The 22,380-nt window shown below is 24.6% G+C and overlaps 1 protein-coding gene across 1 annotated transcript; it reads left to right on the forward strand.

Moving 5' to 3' along the window:
• Positions 1-4,823: 4,823 nt before the first annotated feature.
• LOC113558406 (coiled-coil domain-containing protein 39-like) lies at positions 4,824-21,116 on the forward strand. The gene is made up of 17 exons (XM_026963854.1): positions 4,824-4,965; positions 6,831-6,950; positions 7,161-7,307; positions 11,138-11,296; positions 11,358-11,579; positions 11,650-11,841; positions 11,951-12,166; positions 12,248-12,463; positions 12,517-12,681; positions 12,757-12,856; positions 12,948-13,102; positions 13,230-13,656; positions 13,720-13,826; positions 15,700-15,912; positions 18,147-18,370; positions 20,305-20,384; positions 20,924-21,116. Exons 1-17 carry the CDS (start codon positions 4,858-4,860, stop codon positions 20,953-20,955), a joined length of 2,883 nt encoding a protein of 960 aa, XP_026819655.1. The 5' UTR covers positions 4,824-4,857; the 3' UTR covers positions 20,956-21,116.
• The last annotated feature ends 1,264 nt before the right edge of the window (positions 21,117-22,380 follow it).

A 22,380-nucleotide genomic window follows, 5' to 3' on the forward strand; every position in this document is an offset into this window, starting at 1 on the left:
CTGATATAAAAAATAAAAATAAAAATCTATATTGAATTTTTAGCTTACGATTTAATTTAACCTACTATTTAAAAATATATTTCATAATTTGCTTTAAACGTTCCTAAATAGTTTTATTCTTCTCCGATGCATTGTGAATTTTAATATTTTATTGTCTATATTTTCATTGAGACTGATTGAGAGTTGAGACTGGCTTTTCAGTTTGTATGTTTTATCATCAAATAGCCGTATGAACATTTCCATTTTTAAAATATTGTAAATACAAATCATCATTCAGTTATTAAACAGATATTAACCAATTGTAATATTAACAAATTAATTAATCCAGGATTAAAAAAAAAAATTAAATTCATTAACATTTAAAATATAATCCTCCATTAATAGTTTAAACTAATTGTATTCAAAATGATTAAAATTATATATTTATAACCTCTCTAGGATTTTTATTTTAATTAAATATTAGCTTGAGATCTTCTTGGTATTATTTATTAGAAATAAATAATAATAGTAATAATAATTAAAACAAATTATTAGTAATATTATACCTCATGTTTACTTAATATTATTTGTCCAATTATGAAATTTTAACATTTTTGACAGTTTATATAAAATGGAGATACATCTTGGTATAGCAATGCATTCTATTTGTGATACCTGTTTAGTTCTGAGAACTTATAAAAACTGTATATTGAAAATACTTTTCTCTTTTTCATTCAATTTTACCAGGAAAAATTTGTACTGTTGACATAATTTTAGTTTAATTTTATTTCTGTGAATATTAGAACAATTTGGATTAAGTATATATTTAATTAAATCAAAAATTGTTGTGTTCTTACAATATTTAATTACTCTCATTTAGTTTAAAATTTAATTGTAATTTTATAACCATTTTCATGGCAGAGTAAGCAATGCAGTTCATGAATATATAAAGGAAAGTTGACAACTTAATACAATATTACCTAGATTTAAACCTTGATACAAATCATAAATATTTACCTTTAGTATTTGCATAGTAGACAAATTATATTGGAATTGTATTTTTTACGCCTTAAATGTTATCAAAAAAAATCATTAATGTTATATATTTATATACATTTTTTTTTATTGCATAAAACACGTGCGCTATATGGATAATATTATTAAAACCAAATCTGAAGTATGTTTATTTGTTAAAATTTTATAGTTTTAAAATGCTTATAACCATGTTAAAAATTTTTAAAGAATTGATTAACATACTCCCAATCCTTACTACTTCATTACTTTAAGATTAACTATAAGAATATATTATAGTTAGTATTTGATTAGATATTGTGTACTCATATAAGTTATATTATTTTTATATACTAAGTAAAGACATGGCCAATAATGTATTTTAAATTTAATATAGCTTGTTATCTATCATATTTATAATTTCATATGAAATTTAAGCATTTGATCCTTAAGAACAAAAGTGCTTTATACAATGTTTATATAATTATGATTTATATATTGTTTAATAACTGCATTTTTGCGAGTTGACATTTTGAAATTGTTCAAATATTGTAATTTTTATTTTGTTGTGTATCTTATGTGTATCAATTATTATTATTTATTTTATTTTTTATCCACTTTTATACTTGTATTAAACTCAGTATAAGGTGTTTTTATAATTCATAGTTTCCAACAATCTAATCATTGAAGTAGTTTTACTAAGAAACAAAATGTTATTGGTAAATTGTTATAATTTAGGTATTAAAATCAATGAATTTAATGAAACTCTTTCAAGCTTTTAAATACTCGTTTTGATTAATGAATTATGCGAGTGGTATTACATTTAACGTCTATAAGATATATGCATTATATCAATTACTTTGTAGCTCATGTTGGTTAAATGGTTTATGTAGTTGTACATAGGTTAACTTTGAAAGTAATGAGTAATAGGTATCCTTATTACAATAGGTTTGTCATTATTATACATGATTGACGTATGCTGTGATCATATACATTAGTATTATATTAATATAATTAACGTGTAAAAAATTGTACTATAAATTATATGATTAGTTTTAAAAATAAATCCAATTAATTTTGTATTCAGCCCTCTCATTTTTATACTCGTTCTTTTTATTTTACGCAAACAATACAGTAATGTGTATATAATGTAAATCAAAAATGTATACAGTTATAGAATATAAGGTTCCTTTTTGTTTCTTTTTATTTGTATTATTTGTATTATTTGTGTCTTAATATTTCAGATTTAAATACATGAATATGATTCCGATCAGTCGTATATTAATAAAAAAAAATATATATATATTCAACATAATACGTGTTTCAATTATTATGTTATGTAAATAAGTATCTGATATACTGTTGACTACATGTTGTGAAGTACATACTAATCAGAAATGTTATGTGCTAGATCAAAATTGTTATAAACCAGTCAAAAATATCTATTTAAAATTTTAACTTTTATCAAAAGCAATAATTTATGCATAAGATTTTGTATATTGTTATCAATATATTAATGTCATGAATAAAAGTAGTTATATTAGTTGGACAAATTAGTGAACATAACAAAATAACTTGCCTGCTTTTTATGACTAACAGCTTTATCTATAAAAATAAAAAATGATAAGTTAACATTTTAAATTCCGAGTATTTTGACGAACGTATTGATTTTACTATGTTAATTTTTTTTTCACGTGTCAATACTTATTGTAAGAGTAGTAGACAAAATGTTTCAATCTTTGATTTCAATACCTTTTCTCTTACCAAAGTGCATCTTGTTGGTAATTTGGATTTTGAAGATCAAAAGTTAAAAATTCTTAGTACTTTTCCTAATAATTAGTAAAACAAAACAAAAAACTGACAAGTAGATAGATTAGGTAGAATATTTTTTAAATGTAATAAACTTAAAAAATACCATGAAGTTGTTTTGATATATTGTAATAATTGTATTAAGTGTTGAGTATGGGAGTATGCCTCATCATTAGATAGATCACTGTAATGGATGTGTTAAATTTTAATTCAATGAAAAATAGTTGTATAGGTATTTCTGAGTAGTGTCACTTTTTATTAGGGGTATATTAATATTTAGTGATGAACTAAGTATTATATTTTATATAAATAATAGTAACTTATTTTATTATGATTTACGAGTAATGTGGTAATTACTAGGTTGTATTAATTTTACCAAAAATATCGCATTTATTATTTTATTAATTATTACAATAGTAGGGTATGTTTATATTATAGGTACTTATATGATTGTAATTCATTTTTCGAGTCAGTATTGACTATGTATACCATATATACTTGCCATATAATGGCATGAATAAATTCAAGGTATATAAATAGGCAATTGACTAGTTATTAATAACTTAAAATTAACATAAGCGTTTTACTGTATATACCAATACAATACACCATATTATGTGGATTTTTTACAATAACATACTCGTATATGATTAAAAATGGCATGGTTGAGAATATTTATTTTTTAGTTTTATGATTAAGAACATTGGATATTTTTTCCAACATTGCAAAACTTTATAATTGTTATTGAACTTTAAAACAAAAAAAATTTTACATATTTTTAATATTTGTATACCTACATTTATGACAGTGGCGTAGACATGATTTCTGAAAGGGGAGGGGTAATCAAAAAAAGAAAACAATATAGCTAAATGGGAAGGGAAAATTGGAAAATCCCCTAACCTCAAAACTTTGGTAGTAAAATATAGGAACAAATAAAGACCCATGAATATAATTTGAATTGATTCAAAATTCACATTAAACACAATATGGAAAATTATCCACTCCAATATTTCATAAAGTCAAAACTTCTGTATTATAAAATACTACATCATTATATGTATAAATAAAATAAATAATAATTAAATTAGCAAATCTAGTTTTCTCTTTTTTTTTGCTAGTTCATCTAAAACTTCTTTTACTGTTACTAAATATTTTTATAAACTGCTATAAGTGTTTAGCCATTTAGCCGTTCCTGTAATAAACACATTTTTAACAATTTCGTGAGTGTTTCTTCTTTTAGATTTTAGATAAATTAATGGTAGGTATGTACTATGTACTACAATTTATACGCGGCGAACTAAACATGTAGCGGCCGTAGCGATAATGATCTCATTTCTCATAAATAATCACCCCCTGGACTGTTAGGATTTTAGGCCTTACAGGTACTCATGGGCCGCAATTTATTTATCAGTACCTACAATTTTTTTTTAAGTTGTAGACACCAAATAAACCAAATGACGATGATTGAAGAATTGGGTGAGAGGACTAGAGGAGAGCCACTTATTCTATTTGTCTAGACTATTATAATATTAAGAAATGTGTGATAGTATAATGATATTCGCAGAGCCGTGCCGTGGGGGGGGGGCTAGGGGGCATGGACCTCGTCAAGTACTTAGAGATTTTTATGAAAATAATATTTATAGAGAAACCTTAAGTCTAACGTCCAACATTTTGAATAATAAAATATTAAACATTAAATGGTCTTGACTCTTGAATGAGTTAAATGTTATCATGACTTTTTGATCTGTAAACAGTAGTAACTATAAAAATAAAACAGTACCTACCGCCCGACCTACCAACGATACAAGCACCATGCCAACATTGTATAATCTAATCAAACAACTACAACTACTTCATAATAATATTGTGCATCATATAGGTATAGTATTCTTTTACCATACCATTACGTTACCATAGCAACAGTTTTGTGTACTTTACATTTATTTTGTTTTTCTGATTTTTTCAAAAACTTTTTCATTCCGTACATTTTCAATCTTTTTAATTTAATTACTGATTTAAGTTTCTAAGTAACTGTACGGTTCCGGATACCCAATAAAAATGGCATACGACAACCAAGTAATAGCAGAAATAATGAAGGACATTGGCTGTGGTGACGGCTTTCACGTACCGGTGGCAAATGAAGAAAATCAATTACTCGAAAAAGAGGTATAGGTACACCATTATCTATAACATAACTATTATAATTTTTAATTATTTGTATAATTATATTTAATAGCATTGTTTTTTGTAAGATTTAATTTATTTATTTTAATATTGACGGGCGGAAGCCCACTTAAAATAGTACAGTTTCATTGGTATTTACAATTAACAATAATATACAAGAATATACATAATATATACGAATACTGAATAAGAATAAAAAACAAATCGTAATGAGATGAAACAACATATTCAATGGAATAACTAGTAAATAATAGAATAATTTCAGACAAATTATTATTACTTACCTCCTATAACCTTTAAAGACCTATAGTGTTTACTTATATATAAATAATATTCTCAATTTGAAGGAATATAATAATATATGGATTATGGTGTAATCCTTTACGCATGAATAATATACGTAATACCTATTACAATATGATACACTTGTATACGCCTATAAATTTGGTACGTTTTAGTTTTTATTTGCATTTACTTTTAAAAAGTAAGTAAGTTACTTTACTCATTATTTAATATTATTTATAGATATAAATATAATGAAATTATTGTACTCGTATTGTACTAAAATACGTTTAAAATAAAATAATTATATATAGGATAAAAAAGATAAACAAAAAGTATTCAAGGCGCAAAAATATAGGTATGAATATTAAAATGTTAAGGAACTTTTAACTACAAAATAATTTGCAAATTTTCGCAATTTAGATGAAATTTCGTCAAAATACTCGACTTGACATTTTAGGTGTTTTTACCGAGCAAACATTTTTATTGATAATCATTAAAAAAATATATATGTACAATTTTTTATGTCTATTAATAGCTCATTAAGACAACTTGAAAATTAAACCAAATACAGTAAATACTAATATAAATATTTGGTGAAAGTTTCAAGTATCTAAAGTTATTTATTTTTAATTTTCAAGTTACAATAAAATGAGAAAATCAATTTTGTTGAAAACTTTTTTATTTTGAGTAAAAAATTCCGTTTTCCTATATTTTTTTTTGTCAATTATTTTAATACAGTTATTCAAAATTTTTCAATTTTTACTATGTACCTAATATTTTGATTCATTTTCCTACCAGAAATAAATTGAAGTTGAAAAATACTAAAAAAATCATATCATTGTAAAATCAATACATTTATCAATACGAGTTATTTTAACTACAATGAAAACATTTAAAACAAAATAAAATTACTATAAAGCAATAACAATTTTCTATGAATGTTTGATTGAAGTTCCAATTTCATACTCAATATGATTATACCGATAATCGATTTATTCTTAAAAAATTATTATTATTATTTTGTTTTTATTCAAAAAATATTAACCATAACATCTGTCAATTAGTATTTAGTAATAGTATAATATTTATAGTTATTACCTATATAACAAAGGTATATGGAATATGTATTACTTATATTTTATTAGTTTTAGGCAAAAATTAGTTCAATCTATATATAAAAATAAATAAATTAGGTAAGTATAGCAATCAATGTATAATAAAATATCCTCAGAAATATAAGTTAGCAGATCGTATTCGATCAGAATAATTTTTCGTATACAATGATAACTGATTAGGACATTTGGTACAATTACAATTATGGTAGGTAAATACTTGAAATATTATGAAACTTACTGGAAAACAAAGCAAGTTCCTTGATTTTTTTTTAGATGTACCTATTAGTGCAGTTCTGTCTTCTGTATTTGTATCATTGTTTTTTATGTATTCTATTTTATTCTAACAAGTAACAGTATATATTCTTAACAGTCAACACTGTTAACAGTATAATACCTAATAGTAATTTTAATAACATTTTTATTCTAATGTGATAAAATGTTTAATAGATAAAAGAATTGCTTAAAAAAAAAGCGGAACTGTTGGTTACTGATGAATCATTGGATAATGAATTACGTGATAATAAAAATATATTAACCAATTTATCATCTCACGAGGTTCAAAATCAGGTAAGTCTATTGATATTTTATTTTAATAAGCGTTATTGTAAATTATTTAAAATTAGTTATATAACGTTTAGGTACCCGGAAAAATCGAATTAATTTTTTAACAATTTTTTTACAATTTTGCTAATAATAATAATTATTAAAAAATATGTGTATTTCGTATTTGTTCTTAATATAATATAATTCATATTTGTATATTCCATTTTTTAATAGAAATTGATCATAGCCAATCGTCAACAATATGAGACAGAACAACATATGCTCATAGCAGCTCAAAAAGACAACGATTATTTATCTCAGGAAAATAAAGCATTGAAACAAAATCTCAATGAATTGATTGAAAATCAGAATAAAATGGAAGTATGGGATATTTGGTTAATAATTAAAATATATTATATTTATTATACTTATTACCTATCATTTATCCAAATCGTGAGTTATGAATTATCAATTAATGAAATTCAAAATTATTAAATTATTTCTAACGCAGTAGTATTAAAAATTAAATACATTTCGTGTTTTTAGATGGTTATATGTGATTATTTATTTTAATCATAGCTTGGTATTTTATAAAATATGTAATTTAAACTATAAATCGTAAATTTAATATTTATTTGGCATTATAACTTATCAGGCACCTAAGTTTGTATTATATAACCTATTTATTATAATTACCAGATATTAAGAATAAGACAAGAATAATCAGATCTTGGAAGATATGAAACTAAAGACGTTAATTTTTAGCAATTTACATTTTTTAAATGCACTTAAAAATACCAATACAATATGCTCTTTAAATAGCATTATATATATAGGTAAATCAGTGGTATCATTTCAATTTTTTTTTAATATGCATGGCATATAGGGCAGGTCACTTCAGCGCAAGCCACTATCAATTATTCGGGCCAATCAATTTATAAAGTGGGTAAAATTACTATAATATTGGATTTTTAAATTCGCAAATGTATACCCTGCGTGGTCCAAATGACGTCACTGAGGTAAATAACAATTCACAAAAGAAAAAAATTTAAGTTAATCACTCATTAGTTGTCATCTACATTATAAATGTATTTATATTTATCTATTTATTATCGTATTTCTACAGTTTTTTTTAACTATTTTTATTTTATGTTATCTTATGAAATAATATTTATAACCTGTCAATCCTGTCACATTCGATATTTAAAATTGTAAAAGGTAAAAATATATGATAGTTTTCCCATATGCGTATACATACTTATATGGTATTAATATTAACATTATTGTTTGAATTACAACAAACTTTGACTATAATAATTGCACATTAAGGTTAAAACGAGCTTTAAATTTAAATTTAAATTATAATTTCGCTGATTTATTTAGATTCTCAGATACCTACAGCCAGTGTTGGGTAAGTTACTTTTAAAAAGTAATAAAATTACTTTATTCGTTACTTTAAATATTTTTATTTAAATTACATTTGCGTTACCTAAAATTATTTTTATCGCGTTACATTACTTTTTCATTAATAAAGTAGGGCGTTACAAATAACGTTAGTTTTTTTCATTATTATCATTGATAACAGTTACCATTGTATTTTTTTTAACCATTATCTATTATTAGTATGTATATTATTTACATTTTATAATCAAGGACAATCATAATTTATTTTAATTAAATTCTATTTTTAAACCAAACTCCTTTCTTTCTGTTAATAAAATAATAACAAAATTCCTGGAATGTTCTACAATATTGTTAAATATTATCGGAGTCGAAAATAAATATAATTGATTTTTAATTTTTCCAGAATATCCTATCGCGATGCATTGGCTTTTTTTTGTTAATACAAAAATTTGAACAATCAAAACTATTATTTTAATAACGTGGAAAATAACGTCATACTGCGTTACATCATAGAAATTACATTAAAAAGAAATTTCGTTACAACTGCTTTACTTTAAGTAAAATGCAATGAAATTATTGCTGTTACTGAAAAAGTAATTTCATTACATACAATTTGTAATTTGCGTTACTAACCAACACTGCCTACGGCACTGGTCTATTGTCATCTTATTGGAATGAAATATTTAATATAACTAACTAATGAAGTAATGAAAATCCTATGACAGACCACTTTATAAATAATTTAATTGATGACTTTAGATATCTGGAGTACCTATGTATATATGTATTATAATATTTTAAAAATAAATAAACAAATTGGTGGTTTTGTATCAGCACTTTAATTATCAGCTTTCTTAATTTATTCAAAAACTGAAAATAAAAATATAAACCAAAGTTTATTAGTAAATGCTAAAAGTTAATGAAGATTTTGTCGCTCAGTCATATGAATATATAATATAGAATTATAGAATATAGAATTCAATTATTTGCGTACCGTTGTTTTTACAACATTGAAACGTTGTAGAAACATTTAGGAGATCACTTAAAATTGAATATGTAACAGGAACGTATGAAGTAACTTCACGGCCGTTAAATGAGTTTTACAACTATAACTGCCGTCGCCCACCACTGGTATTGGAAACATGACGCGTAAACTGCAAAATGAGTAGTGACTAGGCCATGGGCTCCTGGTACTCTGGACTCCATTTGAGTCCTTAGTTTACTCGTTTAATACGCGACAATAAAAATTGGCAGACTAGTTTTTTTTATTAGATACCTGCAGTTTTTACCAATATACACTTATATTTTTAAGGGGTTTAAATGGTAATTTAATAACAATTTGAGAATAATTTAAATTTTTAATATTATGTTATATTTTATAATATTAATTTTTAAAAGTCGTTGTGCATCGAATGTAAAGCGGTTTCGTGCGACAAAAACTTATTTAGGATTTAGGACGTCGCACCCGCATGTGTTGTCTCCGTCTTACACACTAACGACATAGACAAAACATATTTACGCCGTTTGAGTAGAACTCGCTTAATTTTGTTTCTAGAGTATAACCTATTATAAAATTAAAAGATGACACTATTTTGACGTTCAAGACGTTGAGTTGTTTCCATTATTTCCATTATAACGTTCATTATATTGTTTAGAAATAGCAAAAATGTCTAAATAACCTTTAACTTTTCAAAATTTTATTTAAAAAAAAAAAATTCATTGTCTTGCCCTCAAAAATATTTTCATCTTTTAATTTTATAATGGGTATATTTACTCTAATACCAATATTGAGCGAGTCTACTCTAGTAAACGCGTCTATCTTAATATTGTCTTAAGTGTGTGAGACGGAGACAACACATGCGGGTACGACGTCCTCTCAAGAGGCTACAAATAGCAAAGACTGACTGTAATTATTAAAAGTAATATATTATAATAAGTTATAATATATTACTATATATCAACAGTCGAAAATTGTGTATATATATATATTATTATTTACAAAAAAAACTTAAATTTTACTTTTTATTTTTTTAAATGCTAATAATTGATACGTTTAATGTTACAATTTGTATACGTTTTTCTGTAAGTATAATAATATAAGTAGAAGAAAAAATTATAAAAATGAAATTTAGTGTATGTCATCAGGGAATAGTGAAACAAATTGTTATTTTACTTTGTATGATCTGAGACTTACAAAAACAATACGTAAATGCTGAAATTTTCGAGTACTTATATTAATAACTAATAAGTTTAATAAGTTTTTACATTATTGAATTTAACGTTTTATAATTTAATAATTATTAGTATAATAATATACGACTAGATATAACTAGATATGTATTATTTATTATTAATATTACCAAATGAATGGTAATATTGTTCAATTTTTTCGTTTAATTATTTTAATTTTTAAGATATTACATCTTTAACCAGTAAATTGAGAAATTTGAAAAAGTGTTTAAAACAAATCAAATAAAAGAGTTTGAATAAATAAATGTGTATTAATTCATAGATAATAGGTATTGTATAATATATTCTAAACTATATATTTTGTTTTTTTTTTTATAAAAATAATAAAAAAACAATGTTAAACAATTTGTAGTAATATAATTTTTATAGTTAGAAATTGAATTATTTTGAAAATTAATCAATGAACACAACACGTAAGTTGTGTATACATATGACTATAATTATAAATAATTCTACTTTGTGTCTGTATTTTATTTATACAATGAAATATAAGTGTATATAAATTATAAATAAATTGAGTGCCTATTGCTTAATTTTCTTATAAATTACATTATTAGAATGAGTTGGTAAAAAACGACGAACAAATAAAAAAATTGAGGGAAACTATCGAGTGGGGCGAAGAAACGCTTACGGCATGGAACAACGATTTGACTAAACAATGTACGGATGTAAATATTCTTGAGACATATCATTTAGGGGATAATAACAGGTTTAAGGTAATAACTGAATTAAAGCGTAGTTTTAAAAATATACATTTATAAATTATGTATAATTTAGGAATTGGAATTACAAAGACAGTATCTTCAACGAGATGTGATTGAAAGAGAGTCTATCGTGGAAAAAGAAGTAGGTGAACTCCTTCAAGTAGAAAGAGAACTGGAACAAACTGCCAAGTTAACTAAACAAGCACAACAAGAAAGAAACCATCGGCTTGAGCAATGGGAGAACGCTGCTAATTTTTTGAACTCTAATCGAAAAGATTCACAGAATATCGTTGAAGTCAGTATAATTTTATTGTATTTGAAATGAGAAAATCATTAAAAACATTTATTATGAATTGATATTATAGGAAATAAATAAAATTAGATTAGATGCTCGTATAATGTATGATAACATGAATGAAAATAAACAAATGTATCAAGAATATTTAGAAAAAAATGAAGAATTAGAATATAAAACGGAAGAAGTAAATAAAGTCAATAATGAGCTGAAGTTGTTGACCCTTAATAAGCTTTCGGAAACTGCAGATTTACAATCAGAGGTTAAGATTTAAAATACATTTATATGTATCATGTATAATATATATAATATATTATATAGCCGGATGCCTGTTATCGATGTAATTATTTTTTTTTTTTAAATTTCTATAGGTGTTGTCAATTCAAAAAACCCTTAGTGTTATGGGTAATAATTTAGAAAACGAGCGTACAAAACGTAAGCATATGGAAAATGAATTAATAAAATTGAAAACTCAGATACAACAAAAAGAAAAAGGCTTAGCCAAAGTAAAGGATGATTTATCTAAAATCAAAAACAAATCTATGACCACAGAAGAGAGGTTAAATGAACTGAACTTGATCTACAATGTATTAAAGTTTGATTTGAAATTTTAAGAAATGTTATTTATTAGTAAAAATGTTTGATAATTATTGTTTGTTTTGTCTTAGCAAAAAAAAGCTGAAGCAGAAAATTTCTTATCAGAAAAAAATAAAATGCTTACCACCGCGTATAACGTAAGAAATGAGATAAGCCAGGAAAAAATTAACATCGATTTATTGACAAGTCAATTAGAACGAATTTGTAACAAACAAAATATATTGAGTAAAGAAGAATCGAAATTAAAAAAATTAATCTTGGAAAAAAAAGAAATTATATATAACTTGGTAATAGGATTGCAATAACAAGAAAATCAATGCATTAACAGCGATTATTTTAGAGCTTTCAACTCGAAACTATACGTATAGCAATTTCTGAAGCCAAAGGAACTACGGATATTGAAGAAATGAAAGTTTTGCAAGAAAGGCTACAAATGTGTAATGAAGAGTTAAGTCAGGCCAATGAACACCAACGTGAGTTAGAAAAGCAGTTGAAATCGACTGAAGTGAGTTACGATAAAATAGACATATATATATATACATATAATATTAAAAATAATGAGAATATTATGTTGTTTTAGAGCGAAACCCGACGTGTAACCAAACAAATTGAAAAAAATACTGTAGAATTAGAAATGCTCCGGAATCGAGTAGATGAGTTGAACGTCACCAATGAAGGAGGTTTGATACGATTGCTAAGTGTAGCATTGGTGTTATTGGGGGGTAACGTAGCTAACGATATTTCATGTTTTGTTTATCGTGTTCAATAAAGGCGTAAAGCAAATTCAAGTCTTAAAGGAAACAAATCATCGGTATCACATGGAGGAAATGATGGTGAAGCTCAAAATAGAACAAATGAAGAAGTTAACGGATAATGAATGCGAAAAAGTGTATTCGTTAGCTCAGCAGCGCGAGGAATTAACTATGGTAGGTGGATGTTTTACAGTATAGCAGTATAGCTGACAGCCGAGACATATTTATAATATTTATTTAAAATTGACTTCCATATACGATTGTAATGTTATATGAGGATCAATGTTTTGCGCGTGAGTAGGGTATAAACAATAGGAAAAGTGAATTGGCGGAAATGTACAAGCGAATCAGTGAAGAGAAAAAATTGCTATCAGATGAGAAGTCAACGATGAAACGCAAGCTGGATTCGTTGGTCCAATACATTGAACAGCGAAAGACCAAACACCAGATACTTTTGTCTACGATGAGAGGCCCCTCGTCCCCGGCGACAGCGGATGACGGCGATGGCGATTGCGACGACGAAGATGAAGACTTATCGTCATTCAGGATTAGCGAGCACCGGATTCGAGTGGCCCAAGAGAAGCTTGAGCTTCAGGAGACTGGAGACCGACTGGATGAGCGTGTACAGAAGCTGGAGACCGAGATCCGGGCCATGGAGAACACGCTTCACGTACTCAATGCCAACAATAATTGTTATAAGTCCGGCATGTCTTCCGTAAACCCGGCTAGTCAGTTCATTTCGGACCCAGTTACCCGACAGAAGTTGGTAAATCTATGTATTTTTGTTGTAGGCGAAGAGTACAAAGAAAAGGTGGCTTTAGAGGAGACTTACGAAAAACTCAACAGCATGTGGCTACAGAAAAAGAAAACGCTCGAAAATTTGGAGAACGAGATTCAAGTAAGTGCCAAATACCTATAAATTTAAATACGTTATGTATTTATTATATGCTTGGTGAATCTAAATACGCATAAAAAAAATCTATTTAAAGGGAAAAAATATTCTAAAGTGAATATATCAGCAAAAAGATTCTTGTTACATTCTTAATATCTTGGTGCCTTATCGATATTTTAATTTTATTTTTTAGTACGTGTGCTTATATCATAGTTTTATTAAAGAAAAGTGAGAACTATTCCCAAGAATCATATATATTTTTTTTTATAAGTATGTACATAAAAATCTTAAAAACTATTACCTATATTATGAAATAGGCATACTCTCATTATTTGTTCGAGAGTCTAAATAAGCAATCAAATTAACAATTTTATTTAGTATTTAATATTTTTGTATAGTTTTATTTGATTATATGGTTAATAATGAAAGGTTTTTGTTTTTATTGTTGTCCGTGTAAAAAAAAAAATGAAAGTATTAAATGTGACTGACATCTGTTAGTACCTATGTTTACTTAATGATATTATTATTTGTACAATAATGTACCAAATATTATAGTAATATTTTATTTTGGAATAATTATTATATCTAAAGGTAGAATTTAAATTAATTTTTTTATTTAATTAACAATAATTGTACTTGATATTATACAAAATTCAAATATGATATATACCTATACTCGTATATATTATGATGATATTCAACATATCATTTTAGATTAAAATTGAAAAATAGACAATATGTTCAAAATTTTTGATTTTTATCTTTTTCTCATATACATATATTATCATATGATCGAGTTACAGATAGTATATTTTCTTAATATAAATTGATCGTTTTTAAGTGTACTTTTAATTTATAATTTATTTTAAAATATTTTTAATTAATTTTTTAAATATTTATCAATATTATCAAACATTTATATATTACTTAGATAATTAGATGGATATTTCAAATTTGCAAATCGTATAATTTCGATTTTTGTTTATTTTATTAGAACATCGGAGATGATATAGTTTATAGTTATTTATAGGTATTATTATTTATTTTATATGCATGGATTGAACAAATTTTTAAGTTTAGAATATTGAAACTATCTACTATAATTATTTAATTGTTTGGAGCTATTAATTATAGATTTGTTGATTTGCCTATTTGACATAATCATCATATGTTCCATAAAGAAAAAAAATGTATAATAATATTAAAATTATTCAAAAATAGAATGTTTGAATATGTTATAAATTACTAAATTATATTAAATATTTAAAGAAATTATATTTTATATTTTTGACTTAAAGTTATACTTATAACAGATTAATAAAAGTAGTAAATAGATATTGATGTATAATAAAATAAATAAAATATTTTTCAATAAACAGTGGTGGCTTGAGTTTTCAAAACTCTAGGAGCAAGCTTCATAAGCTACCCACCCACCAATTCACCAACTAAATTTGTTTGGATCAATGCAATATTTTTAGTTTTTTTAAAGTTATATTTTTCATGCACTTTTACAATTAATTATAGATATAAACTTATTTTAACTTTAAAGACTAATCTTCTGTTATGAATGTTATGATTAAACCTGACCAACTTACTAAAATAAATGAATTTATAAATATGGTTATTAGACTTAAATTACTAGAAAAGTTTAGTACATTAGAATCCGCTTATTTGGGAGCCACATTAAGGGGACAACCGCTTAGTAGGGACAGATTGCATAGTCCCGAATGAATGTATCGGTTTATTAGTTATTCGGTTAATCGGGACAGTCGGATAATGGGGACCAATAGGTCACCGCCCAATGTGTTCCAATTAAGCAGATTCTACTGTATTTGATATTTATACACATATATATTATATTATAAATAATAAATTTTAGAATCTAGAAGTTCAGTATAAGACAAACAGTGAAGAATTAGAAAGTTTAATCAACATTCGGGACATCAAAGACAGTGAACGTGAACGTGTGCTTAAAGAGTCCAATGAACAAATGATGAAATTAAACCGAGCAAATAACCGAATCGAGTTTGATATGAAAAAAATTGACAAATGTTGTAATCCTGATAAACGGAGTGCACTTGAATTAATAAAAGTATGATAAGTACCAATAATATATAATTTTAACCGACGTCAACATCTTATTTTTATTCACCTGCTATATAATTTTTTAAATTATGATAAAAATTGTTATAGTCATTAATTCTGAGTAGAGTTTTGAATGTATTGGTTTTAAAAAGAAATATATTTTTTTAGTTTTTTTAAATAATAAAATTAAATAATAGTTCAATATTGAGTGTAGTTTTTGGTAGAAAATTTAAAGTACGTAACTGTTACTTTTCAAAATAAATAATTGTGAGAATAAAACGATATAATGGAAGTATTTATGTAACAAAAGTCATTATTGTATTCTTTTTTTGCATTTTTCAAAATATTTTAAGTTACTTATAAAAATATCAAATATGCAATTTTTAATTTATTATTAGTTTTTTTTCGATTTATATAATTTGAATACTAGTTGCGGTTTTTTTTTTTAAACAATTAAATAGATCAAAAATTTATAATCACTTGTTAAGTGTTTGAATTTTAAATATTTAAAAAATTTTAAATTATTTTAACTTAAAATTTTTTAAACACTTTTAATTTTAAGACTCAAAGCTCAAAAAAAAGGGTGAGTAAGTGATATAGCTCTGCTGTATAGTAGAGGTGGGGACTATAGGTTACTATAATGGATGTATTAAATTTGAATGTAATGACGAAAAACGATTCTGAAGGGAGATGATTTGTCAGTCAGGGAATAATTAGTGTGGTATATTATATTATTACCTATATTTAAATTGTTATTTTACATGATTTCGTAAAAAATTAAATTTTATATGCTCATAAATTTTTTTTATTTTGAAGCTAGAACTTTTTTTACAGTTATTTGAAGAAACTTATGGATAACCTTGTATTGAGTTTTTTAATCTTAGGTATAAATCACAATTTTACGAATTTTCAACTTCAAAATTCATTGCATATTTTCGCGATTTTGATATATTTCATTACAAACATTTGAAGTTTAAATGCTTACAAACAAAAATTGTGACTATCGATTTTTGACTTTTTTTACTACGATAAGTACAACTTATAATAAACCTTGTATTAAATTTTAAAGATTTTTTGGATTGCCAAATTTTTTTTATAGGCATTTTGTAAAAAACTTAGAAAGATCGAAAATATTAATTGTCTATAAATTGCTTAAAAAAAGTCAAAATTTTTTGAAAATTTAATTGTAAATAGATAACGCTAATATAAACATTTGGAGAAAATTTCAAGTATTTACAATAATTTGTTTTTTAGATACAATAATAAAAAAAATTGATTTTGTCAAAAACTGATTATGCGTAAAAATGCCCGATTTGCCGTTACTTTTTCAGTATTTTTCCTAACGCTAACTACTTTCTAATTTACAAAGTACCAACTAGATGAATTTTTTTTTTTAAAGAAGGGCTGAAGTTAAAAATTAAATTATTATTTTTACTTTAAAACGTGATGACAGATACAAAAATAAAAAAATAAAAAACATACATCATTGTAAAATCAATATATTCCTAACTTCGTTCAGAATCTAATTTTTAATAAGAAATACCTTGTAAGTTATTGTTACTGTAATAATAATAATAATAAAAACAAAACAAAATTTAACGAATGCTACATTCAATTTTTATGAACGATTGGAGTTCAAATAGATTATAACATTTTTTCTTACGATTTTTTATTATAATCAAATAAATTGTTATTATATTATTTACAACTATTATATTTATATATTTTGAATATTTTTTATTATTGGATATGATTAAATTGAAAATATGATAGTACCTATAGGTACTATAATAGATGTAGATTGATGTATAGTAGATGTAGTAAATGTAGATTAGAGTATTTTTAAATTAGTATTAGATTTTGAATACAGGTTTCATAAGAAAGTATTTAAAATACTTTTTTTTAAATATTTAAAGTATATATTTGAATACTTTTACTTGAGTATTTTATATTATTAATAATGAGGTATATTTAATCCTTTTATATATTAAATTATCTTTAATTGTTTTCAATTATGATTTTTAATTTTTTTGTTTTATATTTAAATAACTAATAATTAGCTGTTACCAATCGGATAATGTAAGATCAATTAGATATTGCTGGTAAATTCAACTTTAAAACTTGTAAACATATTATGTTTGTTACATTTATGTAAATACTTATATCTTATAAAGTCTATTCAATGATGATATATAAATACTTAAATTATTAAGATTTATTTATTGACTCGAGTTTTTTCAGCGGGATATCATAGTGAGGATGATGAAAAAAGTGAATAAGTGCGTTTTGGAGCAGTTATCGGAAATGTCTGTTCGACATATCGGAGTCGAACCAACTATCAAGCAATATTTATCAGAAAAGAACTTGGAGCTACCCGCTGTTTCTGGTTTATTTTTGAATCAAGTCAAATCAAGTTGTGGTTCTAGTTCAGTGTCATTGATTAGCAGTAATTCCAGTGTTAAAAGGTAAAAACCCTAATAGCAATTACAATTTTAAACACAACAACATATATTATATAAGATGATATGTTGTTCATACCTTAAGTCTGACGATTAAAAAGTTTACTAGTAATAAGTTATATTACTCGTAATATTACTTATATAGTTATATGTACCTATAATATCTGTCAACTAATGAAAAACGTAAGTCAAAACTAGTTTTTTGGAGCTAATAGAACAATAAAACGACATTTATAATCGATGGTAGTTTGTAAATAACAATTGATAGATAGTCATATAAGTAATATTATAATCTTTTAATCGTTGAAAAAAAAATTATGTACAAAAATACATAAAATTAGGTGTCACTGATCAAATCAGAACATAAAATAAGATCCATGGAAATAATTTAAAATATTAAGAAAAACAGTAATAATGCAAAGTACTTTGAATAACATATCAGCTGATGATACATTAAATTAATTTGCTGAAAAAGATCATAGACTACAATAATTGTAATGAATAAATATAATGCCCTATTACGCAAAAATAATAATAATAAAAAAATATATAATTAGCTTGTAAATCACTGTGCAATAGGCTCCAGATGTAATAGTTATTGTTATTTATGAATTGTTTTTGTAAATTCAATTAATTTGTTTGTAAAACAAAAATGTATTTGTATTAAATAATATTATTTAATATTATTAATAATAATACTTAATAATAAAATATATATTTAATAAATGTTTAACTAATAAAATTAAAGCATAATATTAGTTTTTTTACTTATCAATAATTATATTATTCTTTTTTAGTATTAGTAATAAATCATAATTTTTTATGGTGATGGATGAAACATATATTTTGATATCAATTTTTGTATCCCTTAATCAATTTGCAGTGAGTGTACGGTATTTAAGTAAAAACAAAAATAAAAAAAAAAAAATGTAATCGATGTATGAAGTAATATTATAAGATAAGATAATATGAATAGTGAGGGTGTGTGGAGCTAAGTCCCCCACGGGCCTGGTTGCCTTTAGTATAAAATTTAGCTCCCTTCTCAAGTCGAAAGCTGAAATTGCGCCTATGGGTAAGATACTTAATAACGGAATGATGATTCAAGTAAAGAGTAAACATATTATATAATTTATACAAAATAATCGGACTCGACTGCCAACTACAAAACGTTATCATTCCTCAAGAACATCGAAATATGAAATATAAATATATAATATAACACAAATAAATGCAATAGTTATAGTAGTTATAAGTCTCATTTTTAACATTACCTAGTTGTTAGTATAATTATGTAAAATATAATATTTTATAAAGCTAATAGCCAGATCCGTGCCGTTAAGATTTGGCGCCCATGGCAAAATTAAAAATATTCACCCCCTATTTTATTTATCATTATGTATTTCAATTTTTTTGGCGCCCGTAGCGCATGCCCCTTAGGTCCTCTCCACTGCACGGCTCTGCTAATAGCCTCCTAGCTGCTAGCTGTTATCGAAGTTATGTTTAATAAAAAAAGGAGTAAATAAAATATTACGAGTTCCTACTGTTAATAATTAACAGTTATACCTAAATTGATAATAGAAAAATACATTTAGGTATTTAAAATTTTATAGTTATGTAGAAAGTAGCACACACCATCTATATTAAAACTCATATACGAGTATCATATCGTATATCATTGTTTATAATAATTGTATATTTGAGAAAATCAACATCTTGGGACGGATATTACGGTTTTTGTTTTTAATTATTATACAAAACCTTTTCTTAAGACGTATGCTAATGTATATTGTATTTATAAAGATTTTGTTCTTATTTCGATGTAAAAAACATTTAAATTTAAAAAGTACTCAAACTATTATTTTATGTAAGCAGATTACAAATATGTTAACAACATATATAATATTGAACGACAAATTAAAAAGGTTAAAATTAAATTACAGCTATACGGATGAAGACAAGCAGTGTCCGTATTCTGTAGTGAACTTACAACCTGCGGCTTTAAGCGGCTCCATTAAATCCGGTAAATATATAAAGTAATATTAACGAATATCCGGAATATCATGTGAATTCAACATATACATTTTATTATAATACTATTTATAATGTATAAACTATTTATAAGATAGTAATATTATACACTATTGTTATTGTAAAGGCTAGAATTATCCTATCAGTAATAATTTATACAGTATTTTTATCGAATAGTATTATGGTAAAAACTAACAATAAATAATAATTTAATTGATCTCATCAATCCATTATCGATAAAAAATCGTTATAGTTGAACGTTATACGGGCTATGAAAAATATATTAAACACAAAAAGTCCAATCAAAATACATTTTCAAATGCTATAATTTGTATAATAATTAATAATAATAATACATCATTTAAATATTGGCTTGTATAGATGCTGGTGTAAGTGAAGCACCCCTTTAAGTTTATTTTTCTACATTAAATATATACACCAGAAAAATTATTGTTTCAAAATTTCAAAATCCCGTGAAAGTTGGTAATTATTATACTATGTACTTATTTATTTATTTATTTTTCCTAACAGGTACTTCAATCATAACGAAACGAAACAAATGACGAAACCTTGTAATTTTACTGATAAACATATTTTCATTTTGGGTGTATTTGATACGGCCAAAAGTAATGAAACTTATTAAGTTTATTGAAATATACAATTTTATATTGTTAATTATGAAAGAGTGTCACTATCATAAACTGTCCTTTTAATTTTTAGACTTACGGTGGTTGGAAGCAGAATATTAATTATTTTATGATTTAGAATATTTAGATAAATTATTATTAGATAAAATTGAACCTACTTCGAATAATCAGGTTATTCGCATTCAATTCTGTAAAAACATTATTATTTTTTTTTTTAAAGAAAAATGTTCTCTATTTCAATATAAGTTGTATTAAAACCCTATTATTATTTCTATAATAGTCTGGGAAAATGCCGATAAGGTTAAATGTTTGTAAAAAATTAAAATTAATTTCTTCTTAATATGTGTCGTCTTGTCAAGTTTTATTAGTTCTTAATTAGTAAAATTAGTTAACATCGTATTAACAATATATATATATATATTTTTTTTTTAAATTTAATATGATATGTGTATTTACATACGTCTTCTAAATTTGAGGTTGGTGCTCGAGAATCTCACACATAATATGATCATTCACTACAATCTAAAAATTTGCCAACTAATTATTCCTTAGAAAAGGAGTAATTTAAACCATCTCAAGTAATATAAATTCATAAGGAATAAGGTATAAGATAATAGATACGCCAACACGTGTTGCTCAATTTATCACATACGTTGATTATTATTTTTTTTAAAGAACCATCCAACTCAAAAAATCAATAATTATTTCATTACCATAACAAATAGAATAAAATCTAACTAAGATAATGATACAACTAAAATTCGTTTATGACTCGCTAGTTATGGTGAATTTTGACATTGCGCGTGACGTCACGGATTCGTTCGCCGTGGTGGCGGCCATACATAATACATGGCAATATTTATCAATTTTTTGTTTAACTTAAAATAACTGCTAATTAACTTATTTTTTTTACGATTAAACTAATAAAATGTATTTAAGAGTACCTCATAATTTTTCCATTCGTATAATAATATCACATTTTGGTTTAATTTTTAAAAAAAAATAACATTTTAATAAATTATATTACGAATTTATCATATATTAAGTACAGCTAGTAAACGTATGTAATATTGTTTTGACGATCGTGACATCGTATACCTATAGACCTCTTACGTCTAAGCTGTATATTTAAATATTTAAATTTCACTCATGTTTAGTAGTTTTTAATCGATTTCAACGCCTCAATCGTAATATCACTCATTTGTTTATTGTACCATATATAAATTGTAAATATTCATTAAAATAAATGATTAAAAAAAATATATACATTATATTTATATTAATTGTAATAAAAAATAAAATGTTTTTGATTTATGTGTATTTATAAATATAGAATATGGA

The sequence above is a fragment of the Rhopalosiphum maidis genome, chromosome 3, assembly GCF_003676215.2.
Source record: "Rhopalosiphum maidis isolate BTI-1 chromosome 3, ASM367621v3, whole genome shotgun sequence".
NCBI lineage: Eukaryota > Metazoa > Arthropoda > Insecta > Hemiptera > Aphididae > Rhopalosiphum > Rhopalosiphum maidis.